General features: G+C 42.0%; 1 protein-coding gene across 1 annotated transcript in view; it reads right to left on the minus strand.

Moving 5' to 3' along the window:
- DENND6B (DENN domain containing 6B) overlaps window positions 1-22,344 on the minus strand; it is a 61,142-nt gene that overhangs the window by 4,478 nt on the left and 34,320 nt on the right. Inside the window, exons 8-18 of the mRNA XM_063448357.1 lie at window positions 21,039-21,098; window positions 17,940-17,995; window positions 13,430-13,552; window positions 13,173-13,268; window positions 12,624-12,718; window positions 11,997-12,062; window positions 10,184-10,248; window positions 8,788-8,877; window positions 8,653-8,706; window positions 4,801-4,910; window positions 4,193-4,295 (exon numbers count right to left, since the gene is read on the minus strand). Coding sequence (XP_063304427.1) covers window positions 4,193-4,295; window positions 4,801-4,910; window positions 8,653-8,706; window positions 8,788-8,877; window positions 10,184-10,248; window positions 11,997-12,062; window positions 12,624-12,718; window positions 13,173-13,268; window positions 13,430-13,552; window positions 17,940-17,995; window positions 21,039-21,098 — 918 coding nt within the window. The remainder of the gene's footprint in view (window positions 1-4,192; window positions 4,296-4,800; window positions 4,911-8,652; window positions 8,707-8,787; window positions 8,878-10,183; window positions 10,249-11,996; window positions 12,063-12,623; window positions 12,719-13,172; window positions 13,269-13,429; window positions 13,553-17,939; window positions 17,996-21,038; window positions 21,099-22,344) is intronic.

The following is a 22,344-nucleotide window of genomic DNA, read 5'->3' on the forward strand; positions in this document are numbered from 1 at the left end:
CTTTAATCCAACAAATGTGGCAGACACTGGGAAGGAAACAACGGAGAACAGGGAACCCCCATTGTGCCATACATTCTGGAGCTCCGGGACCGGCTGCAGGCTCTCACGGAATCCGTTCAGGAGAACCTGCGGACGGCCCAGGGTACCAGGAGACATGATACGATCGGGAAACACGGGATCGATTGTTTGAAATCTGACAAGTATGTTGAAGAAGATTAGGGAAATGTTAGACTTAGGGGTGATTGAGCCCCCATTCCTTAGTTGCAAGTCACTTCCGAGAGGTCAGTTATGCCACTGTTGAAAAAGAGTGCTCTGCCCTGGTGTGGTCTCTTAAAAAACTCCAACCTTACCTGTACGGCCGGTGCTTCACCTTAATGACGGACCATAACCCCCTCATCTGGCTGAACCGAGTAGCTGGAGACAACCCCTGATTGCTGCGATGGAGCCTGGCCTAACAACCGTACAATTTTACTATGTTATACCGGCCAGGCAAACAGAACAATAACACAGATGGTCTATCCTGCTAGACAGAGCTTGAACACTAACTGCCACTTTTTCAGACATCCCCACGCCGACCTGGGTAGGTCTAGCAGGGTATGCTGTACCAAGGAACTGGGGGGAAGCAATGTAACAAAATGTGGCCAAAAAACTATATTCACTCTCAATCTCTCCCTGTCACTTTTCACCCTTCTTTTAAGCCTTCTCCCAAAGAGCTAGAAAGGAGGTTCTTGGAGGTTATGTTACCCCCATCCGCCTGAACAATCGCTCCCTGTGAAATGGAGGGAGCCCCCCTTTTTCCACCCACTAGAACCCCTGGTAGAAGACCACGACCTAGCCCTAACCATCTGGAACTATTTTTGGGAAGAACTTTAACAGCGGTTGGTCTAAAAGTTAATCGAGTGGCGTTTGGACAATCATGGATCAGAGCGCTATTTTCACAGAATGGGCACTCTGATTCCCTCTTTCATGGAATATATGACTCGTGTGGATACCATGTTCTTTTCGTTTTTTGGAGGGGTATTTGTATGTAGCCTCTTCTGTGTCTGGGAGATAATTAGTTCACCGGTTAGCAGCTCAATTATCTCTCAGACACAGAGACGCCTGGGCGGGCTCAGGACTGAATGACTAGAGACCCCATGCTGGGGATCCTTGTATAAATACCTGTACATTTTGCCTGAATTAACCAGACTGATTTACCCTTCATCAAGTTTTGGCTGATGCTTGGGGATACAAGAGCTATATCACACTTTCACTCTGCGGGACTAGGGAGACTCTTCAGCGGATATACTCAGCCGGAGTATATGGGATCCGTTACAGTCTCTGGGAATGGATAAGGGAGCGATCAGGTCCTTTTTGGGAGTCGGGTGCGGGGTTGTTTCTGGTGTTCTGTTACAAGGGCTATATTTGGCTAATAATTTATGCCCACTTGCTGATTCCTGGAGAGACTATAGATTTCCTGCAAAGCGGGTAAATTTGTAGTTGAAAATTTGATTGCATTTTTTTTTCTACGTATGCTTTAAAAATGAAGTCCAATCTGTAGAGTTCCTTTATTTTATGCACTTTCCAGGCTTCAAGTCACTTATCCCCTTCAATATTGAGCTATTTTGCACTTCCCGACTTATCCTACTGATGTAGCATTGTTTGGGAAGCAAGAAGTAGTGCCTCACTCAGCTCTGGCTGCTTTCTTGTGGTAAAGGGCCACTCATGGACAGTGGCGTACACATGACCTATGGGGCCCCGGTGCGAGAATTGATCCGTGGCCCCCCCCCCCCCCGCACGCTTACTCTGCGCAGGCCGGGGCCGCAACACATGGCGGCGGGCACCTGGTCGCAGGGGTTGCGACCCCTGCAACCGCGGTATGTACACCAGTGCATACAGATGCACACACACTTAACCCCTTAAGGACCAAACTTCTGTAATGTGTCCTTAAGGGGTTAAAGGACCACTACAGACACCCAGATCACATCAGCTCAATGAAGTGGTCTGGGTGTCAGGTCCCTTTAGTTTTAACCCTGCAGCTAAAAGCATAGCAGTTTCAGAGAAACTGCTATGTTTCACTGAGGGTTAATCCAGCCTCTAGCGGCTGTCTCACTGACAGCCGCTAGAGGAGCTTCCGCGATTCTAAGACACTGAACGTCCATAGGAAAGCATTGAGTAATGCTTTCCTATGGGCGGTTTGAATGCGCGCACGGCTCTTGCCGTGCATGCGCATTAGGAGCTGAGCGGCGGAGGGATCCCCAGCGCCAAGGGAGTCCGGCGCTGGAGAAAGGTAAGTGCTGAAGACACACACACACTCTCACGAACAGACGCATACACACTAGCTAACAGACACATACATTTAATGACAGAGACACACTCAGCGACAGACATACATACACACTCACTTACAAAACATACACTCTCACTGACAAACACACACTCACTAACAGACATCAAACAGACTCACTAACACAAACACACTCAGTAACAGACACACACAGACACACACTCACTGACACTAACACTAACACACACACTAAGACTCACACACACAGTAACACACACACTAACACTCACAGTAACACACACAGTAACACTAACACACACACTAACACTCACAGTAACACTAACACACACACTAACACACACAGTAACACTAACACACACACACACACTAACACATTTTTTTTTTAATTTAATCCCCCCAGCCTCCCTACCTTTTGGAGTGCTGAGGGGATTCCCTGGGGTCCAGTGGTGCTGCTGGGCTCCTGGGGGGCCGGTCACCCGGCGGGCAGTCAGGCTGGCGGGCGCGCGAGGGAGCACTCTCCCCTGATTGCTTCCTCTTCAGCTCCCTCGCGCACCGCACTGATACCGGAGCCGGAAGATGACTCTTCCGGCTCCGGTATCAGTGCGGTGCGCGAGGGAGCTGAAGAGGAAGCACTCAGGGGAGAGTCCTCCCTCGCGCACCGGCCAGCCTGCCTGCCCGCCGGGTGTAAGCAGGGCCAGCCTCGGGGGGCCTGGAGGTGGCCGGCTCCTGGGCCCCCCAGGAGAAGAGGCTGGCCCAGTGCGTACATACCGGGTCGCAGGGGCGGCCGGCCCCCTGCTGGGCCGGGCCTGGTCGCAGCCGCGACCCCTGCGACCTTGGTATGTACGCCACTGCTCATGGAGAAGAAGGGGACATGACATCTTCAAACTTCATTAATGGAACACTCTAATTAAAAAAAAAGTACTTTTTTCTGAAATTAGATATATTCCTTAACATATTTAGTATACTGCCCCCTGTATTTTTTTCAAATGATTAAAAACACAACTGAACCCATCTGTAATCCAGCACAGGAACAACCTCCTCACTGCAGCCGAATCCTCATCCTGATGACATATGTTCAATCAGATGGATAAACAGTGCATATATGGAAATCACTCTACCAATCACTCTACTTTAATTCATGATTCCAAATCCACCATGCAAGACCCCAGTGTGTGTGAGACCTTAAGGATCACTATAGTGTCAGGAAAACAAACTCGTTTTCCTGACCCTATATAACCCTTAGGTCCCCCCCACCCTCAAGGTCCCCCTCCCACTGGGCTACTTACTTTAGTCCAGCGCCGAGGGAGCTCGGCGCTGGTGACCTCTCCTCCCACTCCAACGTCAGCTCCTGAGTGGAGCAGAAGGCGCATGCGCAGCCAGAGCCACGCACGCATAAAAACGCCCATAGGAAAGCTTTCCTATGGATGTTCTGCACACTGAATGCGATTTTTGCATTCAACGTCACAGAAGCGCCTCTAGCGCCTGTCAGGAAGACAGCCACTTGAGGCTGGATTAACCCTGCAATGTAAACATAGCAGTTTCTCTGAAACTGCTATGTTTACATCTGAAGGGTTGAAACCTGGGGGACCTGGCACCCAGACCACTTCATTGAGCTCAAGTGGTCTGGGTGACTATAGTGGTCCTTTACTTAGCTACCTAACTGGAGCCAGCTCTGCACACCAGTTCGCCCATTTTTGTAAATACACTATCGGCACTAGTTGTATGTAGTCATGGGCAAATAGTGTAAGTTAAGAAAATACTGAATCTAGCCTGAATTCATTTGTTACTTAGAAAAGGGAAGTTCTTCAATAAAGAAACAAATTTAATAATATGTTTGAACTAGAGATGAAAAACAAAGGTCTTAATTTGGCATTAGAAAGAGCAAGGCTCATGATAGAAACTCACTGCTTCACAGATGACCTTGAGGTGTGCAGTCTCCAGTTTCTCTCTCATTTCTTTTTGTTTTTGTCGATACCATCCATCAAAATGTGGAGACTTCATGAAGCGCCTGGAGGGAAATAACACCCAGTGAGAAAAGAGAAACGATATGACAAAAAAGGCTGAACTCGTTAAGACAGCTATATAAACAGGAATCCTGTGAAAAGACATTTGTAAATAGTTAAAGAGACACGCCAAGCACCACAACCACTACAGCTCACTGTAGTGGTTATGATACCAGGAGTGCCATGGTGACCCCAGTTGTAAGTCGTCAAACCATTTTTGAATGGCTTGACTCCTAACCTAGGGTCCACCAGAAGCCGCACCCTGCCTCCACTAATAATGCTGGAGAGCTGGAAGTCCATAAGCTCTCAGCCAATTCCTCCTGCTCTCTGGAGATTGTGATGGAGAAGGGGAGTGGTGCCAGGTAAGAATTTTAAATGTAGTACAATGCTGTTACTCCTTACAATGGGGGGCAAGTGGGGTTGCAGTGCAATTCTGGAAGTAAGCTACCGTGTCTGTGGTGCTCGGAGTGTTCCTTTAAACAGTGTTTCCTCCCACTGTGTTTTCCTCACCTGTATAGACCCATCCAGTCCCCTTTTATAGCAGAGCTGAACTGTGGACCTGTGTGTTCTAGCATTTTCAATAACTCTTCCTGCTGGAATGGACGCACCTGAGGAGGATTCTGTGCAAAGAGACATTTTGTTACATGAAAAAGTAGAATAATATGTGCATATTGAAGGAGGTTGTATAGGTCGATGGATATGGCTTTAACTGCAGAATCTCAGAGTCACAATTTTGATTTTGGTCAGGTTCAGCTCAACATTTCATCTCTCTGATGTCTATAAAATAAATACTATAACATTGTGTAGTAATAACATCTAGACCCCAGGATGCATGTGGAATTAAGCAAAAAGCTGAATGTTTAAATGCTTTGATATTATTTTATGTGTAGTAGTTAGGAATTTGAAGGAGCTGAGGAATCAGTACTAGAAGGCAATTAAATAGTTAAAGAATTACCAGTGATAATGTGCACTAAAGATTTATGGATTCTCTATACAAACTTGGATTTGAAACAGTTGAACAGGTCTGTTAAGGAGACCCTAATAACACGTTATATATGAAATTTGAGTTTGAAGACATAATATAAAAAAAAAAACACAAAGAGGTCTTGGTCTCCAAAAAGATTTTAGATGACACTGTTGTGCTAACATCTTTAAAACTAATATTTTTCAAATCCAATTTCAACCTCTGAAATGTATTATAAAATTATATTTCCTTTAAAAAATTTTTTTACTAAGATTTCAAATTATATAATTTTCCAATCTGACTGGAACTATCCTGGGCTGGAGACACATGGTTCCAGATTTGTTGTTGGGGTATGTGGGTGTCACGGTGGCCCCCTGAGAATGGGTAGGTTTGAGTTTGGGAGGGTGGCCATGGCAGACTCACGGGAAATTCCCTTTCTCTGCTTCCAAGTTCCTTCTTATGTCTAAGTCACCCTGTGTTTATTAAGGGCACAGGATAACCTGGAAGCCAAGTCTGGCCTGCCCAAACCAGACTTCAACCAACAGCTCCATGCGCCCGACCAGGAAAATCTGTGTGGAACTGCTGAGCGGATAGGTACTTTGGCACAACTCACTGAAACTTTAATCGGATTTAGCTCAGACCCTCTGCAATGGATCACAGCGCTATTTTGCCAGTTAGGGTACTCGGTAATGAGCTATCCACATGTGTGGAATTTGTTAATATATTAATATGTGTTTTTAGGGATATTCAGTTAAGGCACCCTTTTGTCTCGAAGCTACATTAGATTATCAGCAATTGATATGGTTATCGTCCAGACACAGTGGTGCCAGGGAGGCAACTTTTAATGGAGGTACTCAGCCGGAGTACCATAGCTCCGTTACATCCCAAACAGGTAATGGGAAAGTAAAAGGGCAATCTTATTTGCTGAAACAGTCCAACCAATCATACTGACTTTTCTTGTCTAACACAACAAAGTGTGTAAACCCTTTAGTTAATGCCTCCCAGCTCAGCGTCCAGGAGTAACATAGACTGGCAGAAGACTCATAAAGGCACGGAATGCCTGACCGCGAGCAACCTACAAATCCTGTGGAACTCCTAATCGGATCGCAGAGTTGCAGCGGTCCTATAAAACCTTGTCGAGGGTGCTCTCAGTCCCAGAGTCATCAAACAGGACATTTTGGAGCGGTGAAGGGGAGGTGGTGAGGCATCAAACGATACCAGCGCTGTAGAACCCAGATTGGAGGACTCTCGTGGCCCGGGGAAGAATTCTCTTCCAGCTAAGTCGGGCTAGACAACTCCGATTTGAGCGCCTTTTTGGACAGAATGGGCGCTCAAAAGAAAGCTTTCCAGGGATTGGTTTGGGGATGTCTGGCTGCTAATTCAATTATCTGGGCATGCACAGACACCTATTGCTCTCTTGGGGACTTCCAGTTGAGGACCCAGGTATAAAAGAGTGGCATTTGTCTCCAATAAACCAGTTCTTCTTCACCCTTCACTATGTCTCAGCTAGTGTTTGGGTGGAATAGCAATATCTGATATAATCACCTAGCTATATCACAAGGGGGAAAAGGGACCTTGGCAGCAACATCCCAGCTACTAGCGGATAGGCCTCCACACTCTGTGCATGGAGAGGGCTATTTTGGGCCTTAACCAGAATGGAGCAGGAGAACCCACTCCGTTTAAACAGGAATGGGAGAGAATCCTAGATGCCTCCTTCCCAACTAATTAAAGGACAAAGGTTCTTATTATGCACTATAAGAGTTCTATAAGCTGAAGATGTCAGGAAGTTAATTACTAACCCCTTTCTTAGTAGTACCACACTCCCAAATCCTTACACAGAATTTCCCCGTCACTTCCACCGACCTGCTGGAGATGTGGATGAGGGATAGGATTGATTAAACACATTTGGCGGGAATCCCCAGTTATCAAGCCTTATTGGCAGATGGTTATGGACACCCTCAATGAAATATTTGAAACCCTGCCACTATTCAAATTCGAAAATGTTTTGCTCCATGCCACACACCTGCTGATTTCCTCATTTAAAAAGTCAATTTTGCTGCATTTGTTCAATGTGGCAACGTTGCTTGTACCTATCCTCTGGAAGAAACTGGAGGCACACACTAAACAGAGCTGGTTGGATATGGTGTAAGAGATTAAAGCAACTCCCTTGAGAGGCACTGGCCATAAACACACCGAACAGTGATACTCATGAGACTCATATATCTTGTCGGGAAGGAGCGACAGGAATGGGAGGTAGCGGGAAAACATAGATGTGCTAAATACACAGTTGGCTGACCCACATTGGGTGCCTTCTCTGGTTAACAAGACTACAAATTTGGTAGTGATAGGGGCAAAGGGACAAAGAGATACACAGGGGACGTGGGACCAGGGGTGTGTCACAGGACATGTTGCAGAGTTTGCATTACTTTTATTCTAATGCACTTTCTCGTCTTTCGCATTTCTTTAATTAATTAAACTAGTTTAATTATCAACTTTATTACCTGAATACTTTGGCCAACATTTGGTTGAGGTTGGTATTATTTTTCAATCACAAGAGCTCATTTGAGACTGAATACAAATTACAAATATCTGAAAATTATGTAGTATTATTGAGTGTTACTAACTCCTATATTTATTTTTCTTATTATGTATGTTAAAACACAGACTTTCAAACAAACATTTAGAGATTGGGTTTTTAATTTAGTCAAATATTTTTTGTAAATTACCCCTTATGATTTTGTCCAGTTTTACCACTGAAACAGCAATTTACTACATAATACACATGACTGCCATTTGACATAATTGAAGCCAACCTTTTCACGCACTCTTTCTGCATCTCATGTCAAATAAAACACGCTACTGTAAAGGGTCTCAATTTTACCTCAAAAAAGGGTTTAATATTCGTTCAATATGGAAGATCAGATATCTCTCTGGATCTGTAAGCTATCATCAATAAAAAAATTACTGTTTATAGTTAGTGAATAGTTAGGTAAATAACTGAACAATTTTTTTTATGCTAAATTATGAGATAGCACATGACCATGATTATCACGATGACCTTTATTTGACACAGCATGCAGATTGTTTTTCTTATATTGTAGAGATTATAATTGGTTCAGGAGCCAATAGCTTTTAAAAAGTAATTTTTCTACTTTCCTGGAACCAAATTTCATTTTAAGATCCTTTCCAAAATTTGGAAAAGAAAAGCTATAATTTGGAAGCTATAGCATTTGTACTCTACATGAACTTTTCACAAACACTGGAAAAATGTGCGACCTTCGTAGGTTTAGAGTCCAAGGTTTTAAAAATGTACATTATCTTTACATTTCCCTGTTGCTTTATATATACTCACTTATAATGACTGAAGGATCATGGATTGCTGGATGCTGGCAACTTACCTTCCAAGGGGTGATGGAGCTATGATGTGGCATCAGGCTGCCCATGTACCGCTCCTGGAAGACAGACTTAATATTAGCATAAGATCTGGATAAACAAAACAAATGGGAAGATAACAGGAAAAGGCTAGTTCTCACCAGAGGAATGATGAAGCTCTGGGTTAGTTCAAACAGATGTTTTCGGAGTAAAGAACTGAGTGTAGAGGAAGGGAGTTTCTTTTGGAGGCCCTGTTGAACAGTAGAGCACACGTTGTAAACATGGGCAGAATACTACATTCCATTATGCCTTATCTTGCATTTGGCTTTAATTTGGAAAACATCTATCCCACTTAATCAATGCACTTGCGAATTTGGCAACTGATGTTAACAGCATTGTTCCATATTCTTGTGCTGCTTGTGATGTTTGATACCTTTCTATTTTTTCTTTTATAAATTTACATTTATACATTTATTTTTTATATAGCAAAGACTTGCTGAACTCAGTTTAAAATAGTTTTCCACATTTTTCCCCACTAAATCTCTGTACACTTTCCATATCTATTTGTCATTCAATACTACGATTTTTTTATTAAAAATGTCAGAGCTCTATGCCACACAAACTCCATTTGTGGCACACTAAGGTTTATACTGAGTATTTTGCAAATTGTTGTATGGAGCAATTTCCATCTTTCTCACAGTGAGTTATAATTTTATATAAGTGTAAAATGTAAATAATAAACAATGCAACTCCATTATTTTACCACTAACATGTTGATAAAGCATCAGGGTTCAGACATGCGTATTGTATTTGCATTGGTGCATTTTTATTTATTTTTTTGGGACACTATTCCTTCTTGTATTGTCATTTTATGTCCTGTTTATGAAGTTTGCCTGCTCTTTACATGCCATGTTAATTTTTTTTTTAACAACTAAAGATGCACTACTTATGAACTATCTTGTTTCTATATATTATGGATGGCAGTGAGTGCAGACCTTTTGGATCTAGGGATGGTCTCTGAGAGACCATCTGACTGGTGCAGTGTGGCATTTTCCCGCACATGCGCACTATACTCCCAATGCTTTCCTATGGGAAATCAACTGAATTAGCTGAGGTGCTCCATCTTGATGATTTCACTCAAGGAGGCAGGATAGCAGCAGCCTGGGACCAGTGCTAGAAGGTAGAAAAGGTAACTAAACTACCTTTTTACCCCCTACAGGTGGGGGCTGGGTCCAACCTGTAGGGAGTAAAAATGTCTACCAGTGCACTGTAGCATTAGGAATACACATTTCTATTCCTAACATGAAATTGTTCCTTTAAATGGGTACTTTTGTAGTTGTATAGTTAGTAATAGGAGGGTACTACTAATTGTATGTCTGCTTGTTTTCTTTGGATACTAATTTTATAGCTTAACTTGGACACGCTACCTACTGCTGTGTCACGTATTAAAATACCACCATACAAAAGATGCTTGGCTGAGATTGGAAGTACAGATCACAAAATCTGTATACTTTTTTTTTTTTTTTTACAATGATATCTCGAAATACAATTCTTTACCTTCAATAACTGCTTAATTAGTGTCTTGTCTTTGTGAAGAAATGGCTTGTAGGAAGTATACATTCCTTGAGAGCAAAGAAAAAAACAAAACACAATGGTTTACTAGGATTGTTATGGTTTCCAAGCATATAAAATTATTATTATATTTAAATTTTAGTAGATAATGTGTATTTAAATCTCACCACATATGCCCTTCTGTTTATAGAACCATCAATAAAGGGTATGCGTCCTTCCCATGGACTATGGGCCCTGGCCTTTTTTGGAAAGGCAGGTACACAGGGGCCATTTGGACGGCTACCTCCCCCTCCATCCCATGCCCCCCCTTCCCCTCCCCCTTGTTCAAAATAAAGAATTGTATGTTAGTTCCTTTTGAAACTGTGTGTCCTGTGTGGATTGTTCAGGGATCCCAGTAATAGAGTCTTCAGACCTGTTGCCTGGCTGCTTGATTCCTCTAATCCAGGGCAAGTCAAAAAGAGAATTATTCCAGTTTGGCTATTTTGACTTTCAGTTTGAAATCCACTTTGAATTCTCACTTTAGTATATAATCCTGTACCGTGTTCTCAAAATCTTAATAAAGATAGATTTATGAAAAAATAAAATAGTTGTGGGGAACTATATAAAACTGGCTTGCCACATGTTTTCCAACTTGATGTTTTTAATATACAAGCATGTTCCATCTGAATACAGTTCAGTATTCAATGAAGACCATACAAATATACGTTTTATCTAATATATGGAGCTGGTTCACCCCTCCCACAGTCTGGGACATTGTAGCCCATTTATGTGATCAGTAGTAAAGCCACAAAAAAACAAATCCTAGATCTGCTTCATATAGTAGCCCATGGTTTAGGTCATTGTCAAGTCTCTCAAAACCTATGGCACTGATTTATATTAGTTATATTAACACACGCACACGTTGCTAGGTTGTATATGTTAGAGCATAATTAAAAACAAGTATCCTGATGTTCTTATCTAGATGCATATTTTTGCAAAGCTATATCACAACAGGGAGGTTTAGGCAGGATAACTCTATTGTTTTTATTTCATATGTAATAATGTAAAGTAGGGACAAATGTGGGAGAAACATGTTTTCCTCTTTACAAATAGTTGCCTTCTCTTCCCTCAGAGTTATTCTCCAAAACTTAAAATTATCAGGAATCCAAAATGTATTTCAAATTGAAAGACAAAATAGATGGACTGGAAAAAATCTCCAAGTCAGCCATGCTTCCAGTTCAGATATTTTGTCCTTAAATTTGAAAATTACTTTGAATTCATTTTGAAATCCCAACTATTCTCACTATTTTTCTCAGTTTATTGAAGACCACACAATGCTACAGAAAAGTTGCGTTGAACAAAGATTAGCTGCAAATAGTCATACAAGATAAACGGCCTGGCTACGACATATAAGCCAGAAATTATACCTATCAATACAAGTTAAATAGTCACATAGAGACAATATATGTGCCATAACAATATGGACAGGACTGATTTGCATAGCCGTCAAAGAAACAAAAAACATGCAAATAACATAGAAATAGATGGGGAACCGCTCATGGGAGAGATCAACTACACCCAAGACCATAAATGGAAGAATAAGGTGGGGTTTGTGCCGTTTAGATTCTGTGTCAATAACTCTAGTGCTCAGTTGGGATAAGGAAATGTAACCAATCAGACCAAATATCTAGATACGTTTCTGACCTCCTTTTCTTGTCTGTACCTGCCCCATTGCCTCTATTGTTTTCTCCTTTTGCTACTGTGAGCAATTTCTTTGTAATGAAATGCCCTGTAATCTTGTAAGTATAACTAAAATCACCTGCTTTTGTGTCCAAGGTCTTGATCTTGTTGGTCTTCTTTAGTTTTACTTGTTTGGGTAAATCTCCTGCAGATGAAGAAAATATTCTCTATTAGCCAAAGAAATGGCAAAGAACTGTAAATTTTAGTCGAATGTGTTACACATTAGGAGATTTAAGAGACAACTCCATCAAATTATATAGACATCTAATTACCTAAAGTGAGTGTCTACAGATTTCATTTCCAGAGTTGATTGTGGCGATCAACCTCTCAAGTTCACATCTGTTTCATCCCTCTGCGTTCATTTCAGTTTGGTATTTTTTACTGTGATATCTCTACAGGCAGAGTACTCTGACAAACTATTGTCAGCATTTTTTTAAAAACTAAACCAGGCCAGAAAATGTATTCTCACATGCAGCATCTACTATCATCTCGTTTTCTCCTCTATGTACAGTTGCAATTTTGTCCCCTCCATGCACATTTCTGTCTCACCTTATTTTCCCAGGTTTCTTTCAAAAAATGAAGCTCTCTTCCAAGTATAAAAATTCACAACTAGCCCTAAGTTTCCCACGGGTGATATTATGTTCCCTGGTTCAAAGTTGATATGCTACTGCAAATACCAAGTAATTTGCAGCCATTATTTCTTCACCTGACATGCGTGGTTCTCCAACACGCAGAATGTGTGGCCAGTGCTGAAGTGTTTTAATGAAGAAAGGGTTGGTGACTCCAAGGAGTAGACTGGGCCTAGGAAAGAAAAAACACCCACTTATATTATAATATTAGTTATATAGCACCAACTCACAACTCATGCAGAGGGGAAAAATAGAAAACTGTGACAAACAAGTTTGAAATGAAGGAAGTGATGAGTACCATATTCTAATGAGCTAGTAGTCTAAAGGAAAAGGGTAATAAACTGCCCCAACAAAAAAATTATAATTAAAAAATCAGGTGAATGCTGGTCAATGAAAAGGGCCCTGAAATAGCTTACTACGTTTATACTCAGTGATGTATGGACAGTGATCACAACAGAGATTTTTATGCATATTTGTGCTCTGGATGAAATATTGGTGATGGAACACTCAGTCTATACTGTATGATCAGAATTAAGACAGCCTGCTAAGTTGAGTTGTGCACTTCCCTCCTTGGAGATTGTGTGTGTGATGGTATATTTCTAAGTGCTCACTCATTCTATACTCACGGAGCCTGAGTTCTTGTAGTATACTCTTTGAACTCGCTGTCATGAATGGTGAAGTAGGGACGGAAGTCTGAGCAGAATTTTAAAGGAGAAATACAGCTGTATGAGGCAGGATAAAAAGAGGAGTTAGAGTTTGACATATGTCTTGATTGCTTGTGGACAACAGTTAACCTAATGACAATGCAAACTAAAGACACAAAGCTTTAACTAGCAGAGCTAAGTGCCTAAATGTCAGCTGAAAAGGACACATATATGCTTACCCAGTCAGAGCCAACACAATTTCTGATGAAATGGTGGGTGAAGGAGCCATGATAACTAAAGGCTCTCCCAGCAATACCAGCTCCCATAGCAACTGGAGGTTCATCAGGACAGACTGCAGGGACCTGGGTATATATACATGCACATAATAAACAATTTATGCAATCTATAAGTTTTTTGGATTTATAGCACTCCATATGTTGTGGGCTACAACTCCCATAATGCATCATTCATAATGCTCTTGCAGTCATAATGCTGTTAAAGCATGAGAAGAGATACAGTCCACAAACTCTGTGCCAAAGGTTGCCTACACCTGGCCTAATGCATGTGGGTTATTGATACATATTCATACTACTGTCTCTACTGCTAAGGTTGAAGGTATTAGGCTACATATTTTTTTTGTGCAAGGAGAGGTGGGAGTAGCGCATTGGAGTGTCCACAAATGATATGGAATGAGAGAAAGGGACAATGGAGGAGTATATAGTGTAGTATGTTGTATCCAATGAAAACTATTGAACATGAGATGCACTTAATGTATTTGGAGCTACCAATAAACTCTACTTATGTGTGCTTGAGTGGTACAAACCCCACTTAAGGATGTGAAGTGTATCTCAAAGTCCTATTTGTGGTGAAACACGTTAGTGTTATTTATTCTTGGTTTTACAGTTTTAATTTAATTCTAATCAAATTTGAAAAAAAGACAGATATATATTTAGATTCCTGGTCCATCCTGCTTTATTCAGTTACTTTCTGCATACAATTTTCCTTGGTGGGGAATATACCACATAAGACTTATGGATTGAGCAAAATATAAATGTTTGCTCTAAACCAGTAAGTACATTTTTTATTTATTTGCACTTATTTTCATCACATTGTGCACTATATCTTTGTCTGTGCACTTTTTTTTTTTTAATTCTTTATTTTAGGCGTGCAGTGTTGGATACAAGCTTTGTCAAGATGTACTGCACTTTTTTTTTTTATAAACCGAGAACTAGCTTTGCGCAGAAAGCTTAAACGTAGCGAGGTAATAAAAACATTACAAGCAAGTTGTCAGTGCATTAGTCTAGATGCGTATAAAAGTTAACAATTTAGTTGGTACATGGAAGCATTAATATGACATAATTAACCTAACATCCATTTGCTAGCCGTTCATCCAGCGTGATTATAATAGAGTAAATGCTACTAGAAAGTGAATGTGACAAGGAAGGAAAAGATCTCCGAGTCATATTCGCTTTCTTTTCCGGTATAAATGAATGTGAATAGCACATATAGAGAACCAGTAATGCTCATCTACGCTATTTTCACCGTCTCAAAATAAACGCAGTGTCATAAGCTGAGCACGCTGCTGAATTCCAGGGCGTGTACGTTTTATTCTTGTCCGGTGGGTATGAGTACGTTAGTACCTGCTTTTGTAAGGGCGATAGTGAAGGTAAATGCAGATGGCGAAATTAAAAATCAAGTTGTGGTTTACCATGCTAGAGTGGCTGTACTCGTGTTGGTAGGTCTATATGCTGGGTTGCGTGCCAGATGAGTTACCTCGTGGTCACGTGTTTATATGCCTTGTGGTAGCTCATTTAGCTTTATCCAGCTATACCTATTGGTGTGTAAAAATAAGGTGTCCAGTTACCCGTTATTCGGGTAGGCCTGCATACGTATCCCTAACAGTTACATAACATTTACAAAGACCGTACGCTTATCGCAATTTCAAGCAATATTTCTGGAGAGTAATTGCACATAACGTTGGCATACAACGACTGTATATAACGGCTGCATATACCAGATACGTAAAACGATTGCATGAAATGTAGCTGAAGATAGTTGCCTATAACTGGTGCATAGTATGGTTGCATAAGATATCTACATATAGGAGTTGCCCAGGCCATGTGTACACAGTAGTTGCCTATAACGCTTGGATAAAGTGTTTGTATTGAATCCTTTGCTTATACCTGTCGCTTAAGATATTTGCATGTGTGAATCACATTGATCGTGTGCACATAGTAGTTACGTATAGCTATTGCGCAGGGTGTCTGCATAAAATAATTGCATAGATCGGGTGTACTGAACTGATGAATACAATATTTGCATATAATGTGTGTAGAGACCGTTGGCTCCTAATGTGTGCCTACAGTAATAGTATGGACCGTTTGCATGCATTATTTGCACACCACGGAGTACCGTGGTGGTCTAGTGTTGCTAGGGTAAGCTGGAATGGGACTAGTTATATGCAATGACAGGTAGATTGCCAGTGGGTAACCAAATATAAATGAAATCTATAACGTTAAAATCAACAGTAATGAACCTCTGAGTAAGTCCTACAGAACGGATAGGTTGCGAGTGTGAGGAGCTTGTAGCGGCACACCCATCTTTGTCAGCTAGGGACTGTGTAGGGGTGGAAGTTTAGTCCGCCTTTGGCCGGAGGAAGATATCGGAGGCCAGGTATGTCTCTTTAGCCAGAATTCGTGGCGATCCAGGTCTGAAATATTTTTCAAAGGGCAGCGTGGCGGGCAGTTCAGCCCATGCCCGTCGTTGGCGAGTCCTGTGCGGTAAAGGATTCAAGATGTGGCCGCTGCATAGGCCTCTGTGGCTGGAATTCCGCTGCATGTACGGGGTCTAGGCCTCGAGAGGAAGTAGGTGCCTCTTGTCCGAAGGAGTCCGGGGGGAGGTCAAGGCCTCTTAGTGCTGCTGCAGCTTCTTGTAGGTCGTGTATGACATGTGTTACGTCCCCTTTGGCGATAAGCAGTGTGTTGGTACTGCAGTTGATGTGTGCGCAGTAAGGTGGTGAACGGTTTCAGTGACCTCCTCCATGCTAACGTTCCACCAGAGAGGTCTGCATAAAAGGAGAGTTCCATCCCCTCGAAATGATAGGTTGGCTGACCTCTGGTGGCTGCTAGTACCGCAGCTTTATCTCTGCGGTTTAGGAACTGAATCACCAGGTCTCCGGTGGCTGTAGCCGGTGCCTTGGCTGGTTTCTGCAAGCGAAATATGCCCGTTAGTTGGGTCGCTTTGGCCGTTTTGGGGGTCAGAAGTGCCGTTAGAAGCCGCCTGGTAAAGTGTGGAAGTTCAGCTTCTGTAATGTCCACAGCTACTCCCCTGATTTTCAAGTTGTTCTGGCGCCGCTTATCTTCCTGGGTGTTGAGCTTGCGTTCCGCGAGGAGACTGTGTTGTTTAACCCCTTAAGGACCAAACTTCTGGAATAAAAGGGAATCATGACGTGCCACACACGTCATGTGTCCTTAAGGGGTTAAGCTCTAGGACCGCTCGCTGCAGCTCTTTGATTTGGTCTGCCTGGGTGTTGGAAGTACTTTCCACTACTCCCAGTCTGCTTGACAGTCCGTGCAGGTCGTCCCGAATTGCGGCCACCTCTGTTGAGATTTTCTGGTGGTGGTCCGCCATTAGCTTGCTGATTGCTTCCATCGTGACCGGCGTGGAAGTCGCTGCGGGCGGCGGGGGTACCTGTCGTGCCGGCGATTGCCTCTGTGGTACCGGTAGGTACTCCCCCTCCGTTTCATCCGACATTTCGTCGTCGAAGAGACGCCATGTTGGGGCCTGGTGCACTCAGGGCCTGCTTCCAGAGGTCCCCGATGTTCATGCCCGGCCGGGGTTTGTCGGGCTTTTGTTTTTTAGTTTAACGGCCCATGGGGTTCAGGTGAGGTATGTGGTCCCTCCGGTGTATGTGTGAAGTGGCGTAACCACTTTTTCCGATTGTTTGTCCGTTTTTGTCCCGGAGCTCTGCGGCCATGCGTCCGATCGCTTCAGTGGTTAGACTCCGCCTCTTCTGTCTGTGCACTTTTGTACATACACTACTGACAAGACTCTAGTCAAGTAATAATCCTTGAGACAACTCCACGCTGTCAATTAGGAGTGATTAGGAGGCTCCATTATATGTGAGTGCATTTCCACTTATCTACTTGCTCGGCCTGTGCCATCCTAATATACTACACTCTACATGGTGTTTATTCTGTTTTTATTACATATTCCCTGAATCACCTATTTGGATCAAGAGACAGACACAATACGCATCCTGAAGTGAGGATTGCACTGCTCAAACGCACAGAAGTAGAGCTTATTGGTATCTCCAATAGTAAGTCCATCTCCTGTTTCATAGTTTTCACTGCTTACAATATTATTCCATTGTCCCTTTCTCTCATTCCATCTGAGGACACTCCAAGGCACTACTCCCACCACTTCTTGCACGCATCCTCTATTTGGTCAGAAAAGAGAGACTCTGGATTGGGTTGATGAGCTTCCTCCCCTATGATACCAGTATTTCCCAAGTGCTAAACCTCTCTGTATGTGTTTTTGTGATTATTCACCTATTACTTCGGAGGAAGTAAACCAACTTATGTTTAATCAATGTTTTTGTGATTTTTTTTTTTTTTATTATTAAGGATTACAACAGGATAACTAAGATCCATAAGGGAAGTGAGTGATTGTTTTACAATGTGTTTTAACTCTCTAGTAGCTCTAATATCAAATCTATAGTCCAGAAACTCTGTTAAAAATATTCCTCACCTGAAAAGGTCCAGTTCATGGACGCTGGTAATGTGATATGGTGGATCCAACTGGTCCTGCACAGAACATTACAGATACAATCAGTGCAAGAAGATATACGCAGCACAGAGATACAATACCTTACCTCTCAATAAGCAAACATAAACAATAAACACACCTTGCTCATGTGAGGACATACAATGCTTAGAGTCTTTTTCAATTTTTTCTTTTCATTTGATGGCTTACTATATATTTATTTTGAATCTATTTTTTAGTGAGGAATATAAGTGGCATATAACATAAATTATATATCAACAATCAACTATTAAACTATTCCAGTGGGTAGTATAAAGCCTCATTATTATAATAATTATATGACATAGTAAACTGTGCTGCGCAACTAACATAAAATTGGGTTGCAGTTATGGACTGAAGGGCAGATGGGATTGCGGCCTGTCGTGAGGCTCTGGCGGGAGAAGTGGCCGATCTCCCGTGCTTAGTCCGGCAGGACCGCTCGCAAGCCAACTGAGGGCCCCGTTACCCCCCCCCCCCCCTGTGGGCCGGGGGGGGGGTTATCCCGGACCCCACTGGGGACGCAGTGGTCACTTGGGACATCTAGGCGGCAGAAAGACCATCCGGGGACCGCATGGCAAAAGTTAAAATGCCCGCTGCGCTACGAGAGACGGAAGCACCAGAACACCGTAAGCTGACAGCAGCCAGGAGACAAACGGCGCGCTCCTTCCGCACATCGGATAATTTAACAAGGGCATACTACACACGCAAGCTCAGCTTACCACCATGAGAACACTCACACCGTGGGTAGGTGGGGACTCTATCAGGACTATGACCTTGCCAACATATAGGGGAACAGTGAACATACAAGCTCCATTCCACTCCTGGATGACAAGCCTCAAACACTGACATAATCTGCAAAAACCAAAAAAAGGAACTTTCATACTGCAAGGACTCCAGACTTAGCACAGCTGCAGGAATGATCAAACAACTGCTAAACATGTATACCTAAAGTTATAATGGATGAGAGTGTACCCCTTAACTTAGCACCCCACTCATAATACCACTGTGTGCTTCCTACAGCAGATTCTCCACTTGCAGCTCCCCACAGAAAGCATTTAAAACACCTGAGCCTGCATGTGTTCCCGGCGTTCTACTGTCCCCTGGTGGCTAAACTCTGCTAAGCGTATAGAAATCTGTACTTGCTGTTAATATGCATAGCCTGTAACTCAATAACTACATAACCACACATGTATAGCCTAGTTACAACAGTTTTACCCACTCGTACTAAGCCTGTAATATCTGTTAAAAACGTAAATGTGCGGTTTACTCTGCCATGACATTGTGAGACACTGAAATGGCTTGTACACGCCGTTGTGGCGCCGCAGGCATATTGTAATCTTCTGCACAAGAAAAATAAAGAATTAAAAAAAAAAAAATGTAACGTGACCTGTTAAAATGTTTAAAAAGTTAAAATGTTGTTATAAGTTTGATTGAAATAGCTTTTGATTTCAGTAAATATGCTGCAAACACAACAAATGACAATTTTCAGTTCTTTACAACCTATAAAGTGTTTTGAAACTTACTGTGCGTAATAATTTGGAACAAAAAAAAACTTATCATTAGGAGGTTTGTTAAATGAAATTTGAATTGTACTCTTAATAGTTGATAACATGAGAATTATGCTGAATGTTATTTACATCAATTATTTAGGTAGAGAGTGAGAAAAATATAATTTGCATAATAATTTGGAACAGGGTGTAGTATCTTAATATGTAGAAGTATACGCTGTTGCCAAACCTAAATTAATTATGTGGGGTGATACTGTATTGTAAATTATTATACAACAAGCTAAACCTAAACATAAAGAAAACAATTGTATATCAGTTATCGAGAGAAGATCAAGTGAGATCCATAATGACTGGAGCTTAACCCGCCAACTCACGACTCCAGAACTTTCCTCCAAAAGAGGTGATGAATGTTCCATAGCTCTGTGCACGATGTTTAGATCGGGATGTAGAAGACTTAGCTTGCCGTGGCACAAAGGGTTAAATTGAGGAGACATCCCACCTAGGAACAGTGTAGTGCCCAATGGTCTTGAGGTATCATGGACCAAATTTGAGAGACCTAGCTTAGCTAGGAAAGAGTTATCTGGGAGGCATGCTCCAAACGATGTCTGGTAACATTATGGGCCAAGAGGAGGGCCCTTGGATCAGCCCAATGGTATCTGATGACCAGTTGCTGCAGTTGCTTTGTGACTGGACATAGAGCCTGTCGCCAAAGGAGAGTGGAACACAAATCCGGAAATACGGTGAGTTTACATTCTTCAAATGTGTATTACATTTGAAATTCACTTGGACTGAATTCAATCTGGATTCTCTCTTTATTAAAAAACCCTGATACAGAGGAGTACCTACTAAAGTTAGAATATGCAGTAGCAACCAGGGCCAAAATCATTGCATTCTAAGACATTTTGAAAGCTTCACTCCAATAGGGTTATTCACTAAAGTCTGAATGGCCCAAAACTGAAAAAAAACATCCAGTGCTGTCCATTCGGAATGCTATTAGCAATGTCCAGATTTTGCAGACAAGGTTAAAATAAGCCTGGATTTGCTCAGAATTTCATGCTGAAATCTGGTCTGAATTTAAACAAAACTAAACTATTTGCCCTTTGGCAACGTTAGCAGCTGGTTAGTTATGTGGCGGGTGGTCAGTGCTTGCTAGTCAGCCGCCACATTAAATAAATTTAAAACAAACAAAAAAAAATCTTATAAAGTCAATAGAATAGGGTAAGATTATAACCCCACCTACATATATATCCATTCTATCTTCTACCTTGCTAGGTCTGTAAGCTCTGCGTTTTGGACGCGTAGCCTGACACTAAAAAAAAAAGTGTCGATTGTGGAAAGAGTTATGCTGGAATATGGAAACAAAGTATTATGTTAAACAACAGTGCTGTGTTCTAAATAACATAATGGAAGATTAGGGATATTGTAGTGGAGCTTTAAATCTGTTTGGTGTCTGCAAATTATTAGTTTGTATTGTTATATTGTTTTATTGTATTTTTTAGATTAAAAAGAAAGTTCTGCAAGTTCCACTGAAACTGACCTTTTGCTGTTCGTTTGTAACACTGACATCTGTTATATCTGATCGACTTGGTATTTTAACCTGCAATAGGTAAATAAATGAAAACAGTTATACATGGTACTCATGAATTAAACAGATATTGGGAAAAAAAAACTGACTTTATGCATGAAGGCCATAGCAGCTGAGTTGAAAAATATCCATTTTGTTTTAGAATTAAACTAACATTCTAGTAAATTTTTCTGTCTGTCTGCCAATGCTTCTTTCCATACATCCATTTAAAATATGGATTATATTTTTAACCTTAGAATGTCAAAGGCAAGACATTTGCTTGCTGAAGTGCTATATGTGTGAAGAGTGTGCCCTCTTTGTTTCTTTTTATTAAAGGGACACTCCAGGCACCCAGACCACTTCTGCCCATTGGAGTGGTCTGGGTGCCAACTCCCACTACTCCTAACCCTGCAAGTGTAATTATTGCAGTTTTCTATAAACTGCAATAATTACCTTGTAGGGTTAACTCCACCTCTAGTGGCTGTCTATTAGACAGCCACTAGAGGTCACTTCCTGACTCATAGCACAGATTATCTGTGCTAGAGCGTCGCTGGACGTCCTCACACTGTGTGAGGACCTCCAGCGTTGCTCATTTCCCCATAGGAAAGCATTGAAATTATTTTTCAATGCTTTCCTATGGGGAGCGCTAATGCGCATGCGCGGCATTGCCCACCGGCCGACGGAGTCAGTAGGAGGAGCGGCGCGGAGGAGGAGACAGCGACGAGGGACATCGTCGCTGCCTCAGGTAAGTGACTGAAGGGGTTTTCACCCCTTCAGTAACTGGGGATTGGGGGGTGGGAGGGAGAGGGAACCTGCAGTGCCAGGAAAACTGATTGTTTTCCTGGCACTGGAGATTCCCTTTAAGTGTAGATTTCAATAGAAACTGGCACTACCTTGTTACAGCCTCCTGGCTGTCAATCGGACAACTGGTCCTGTTACTTCCTGGTTGTTTAGCTCAGTGGAGCTAAACTCAAGAGGCGGTCCATTGCTCAATGCATCTACCTTGCAAAGACTTCTCTTTGGGCATCCACAGAAAGTCTGAGCTGGGTAGAAGGGGAGGGCTTTCCAAAACTTCACACAAGAGATATGCAGCTCTTGCAAGCTGTTTTTAGATATACCCCCAAAGAATAAATGCATAATTTAGTGCATGCTTTGCAATGTTTTCATTGGGGGTAAAGCTGTTAAACATTTTTTTTTAAATGTATTTATTTTGGGGCAGTTCAGTGTCTCTCTAAATGAGGAGATCATTAATTTATGTTACAGGATATTTAAGGACTAA

The sequence above is a fragment of the Pelobates fuscus genome, chromosome 3 (genome assembly GCF_036172605.1).
Source record: "Pelobates fuscus isolate aPelFus1 chromosome 3, aPelFus1.pri, whole genome shotgun sequence".
Classification (NCBI taxonomy): Eukaryota; Metazoa; Chordata; class Amphibia; order Anura; family Pelobatidae; genus Pelobates; species Pelobates fuscus.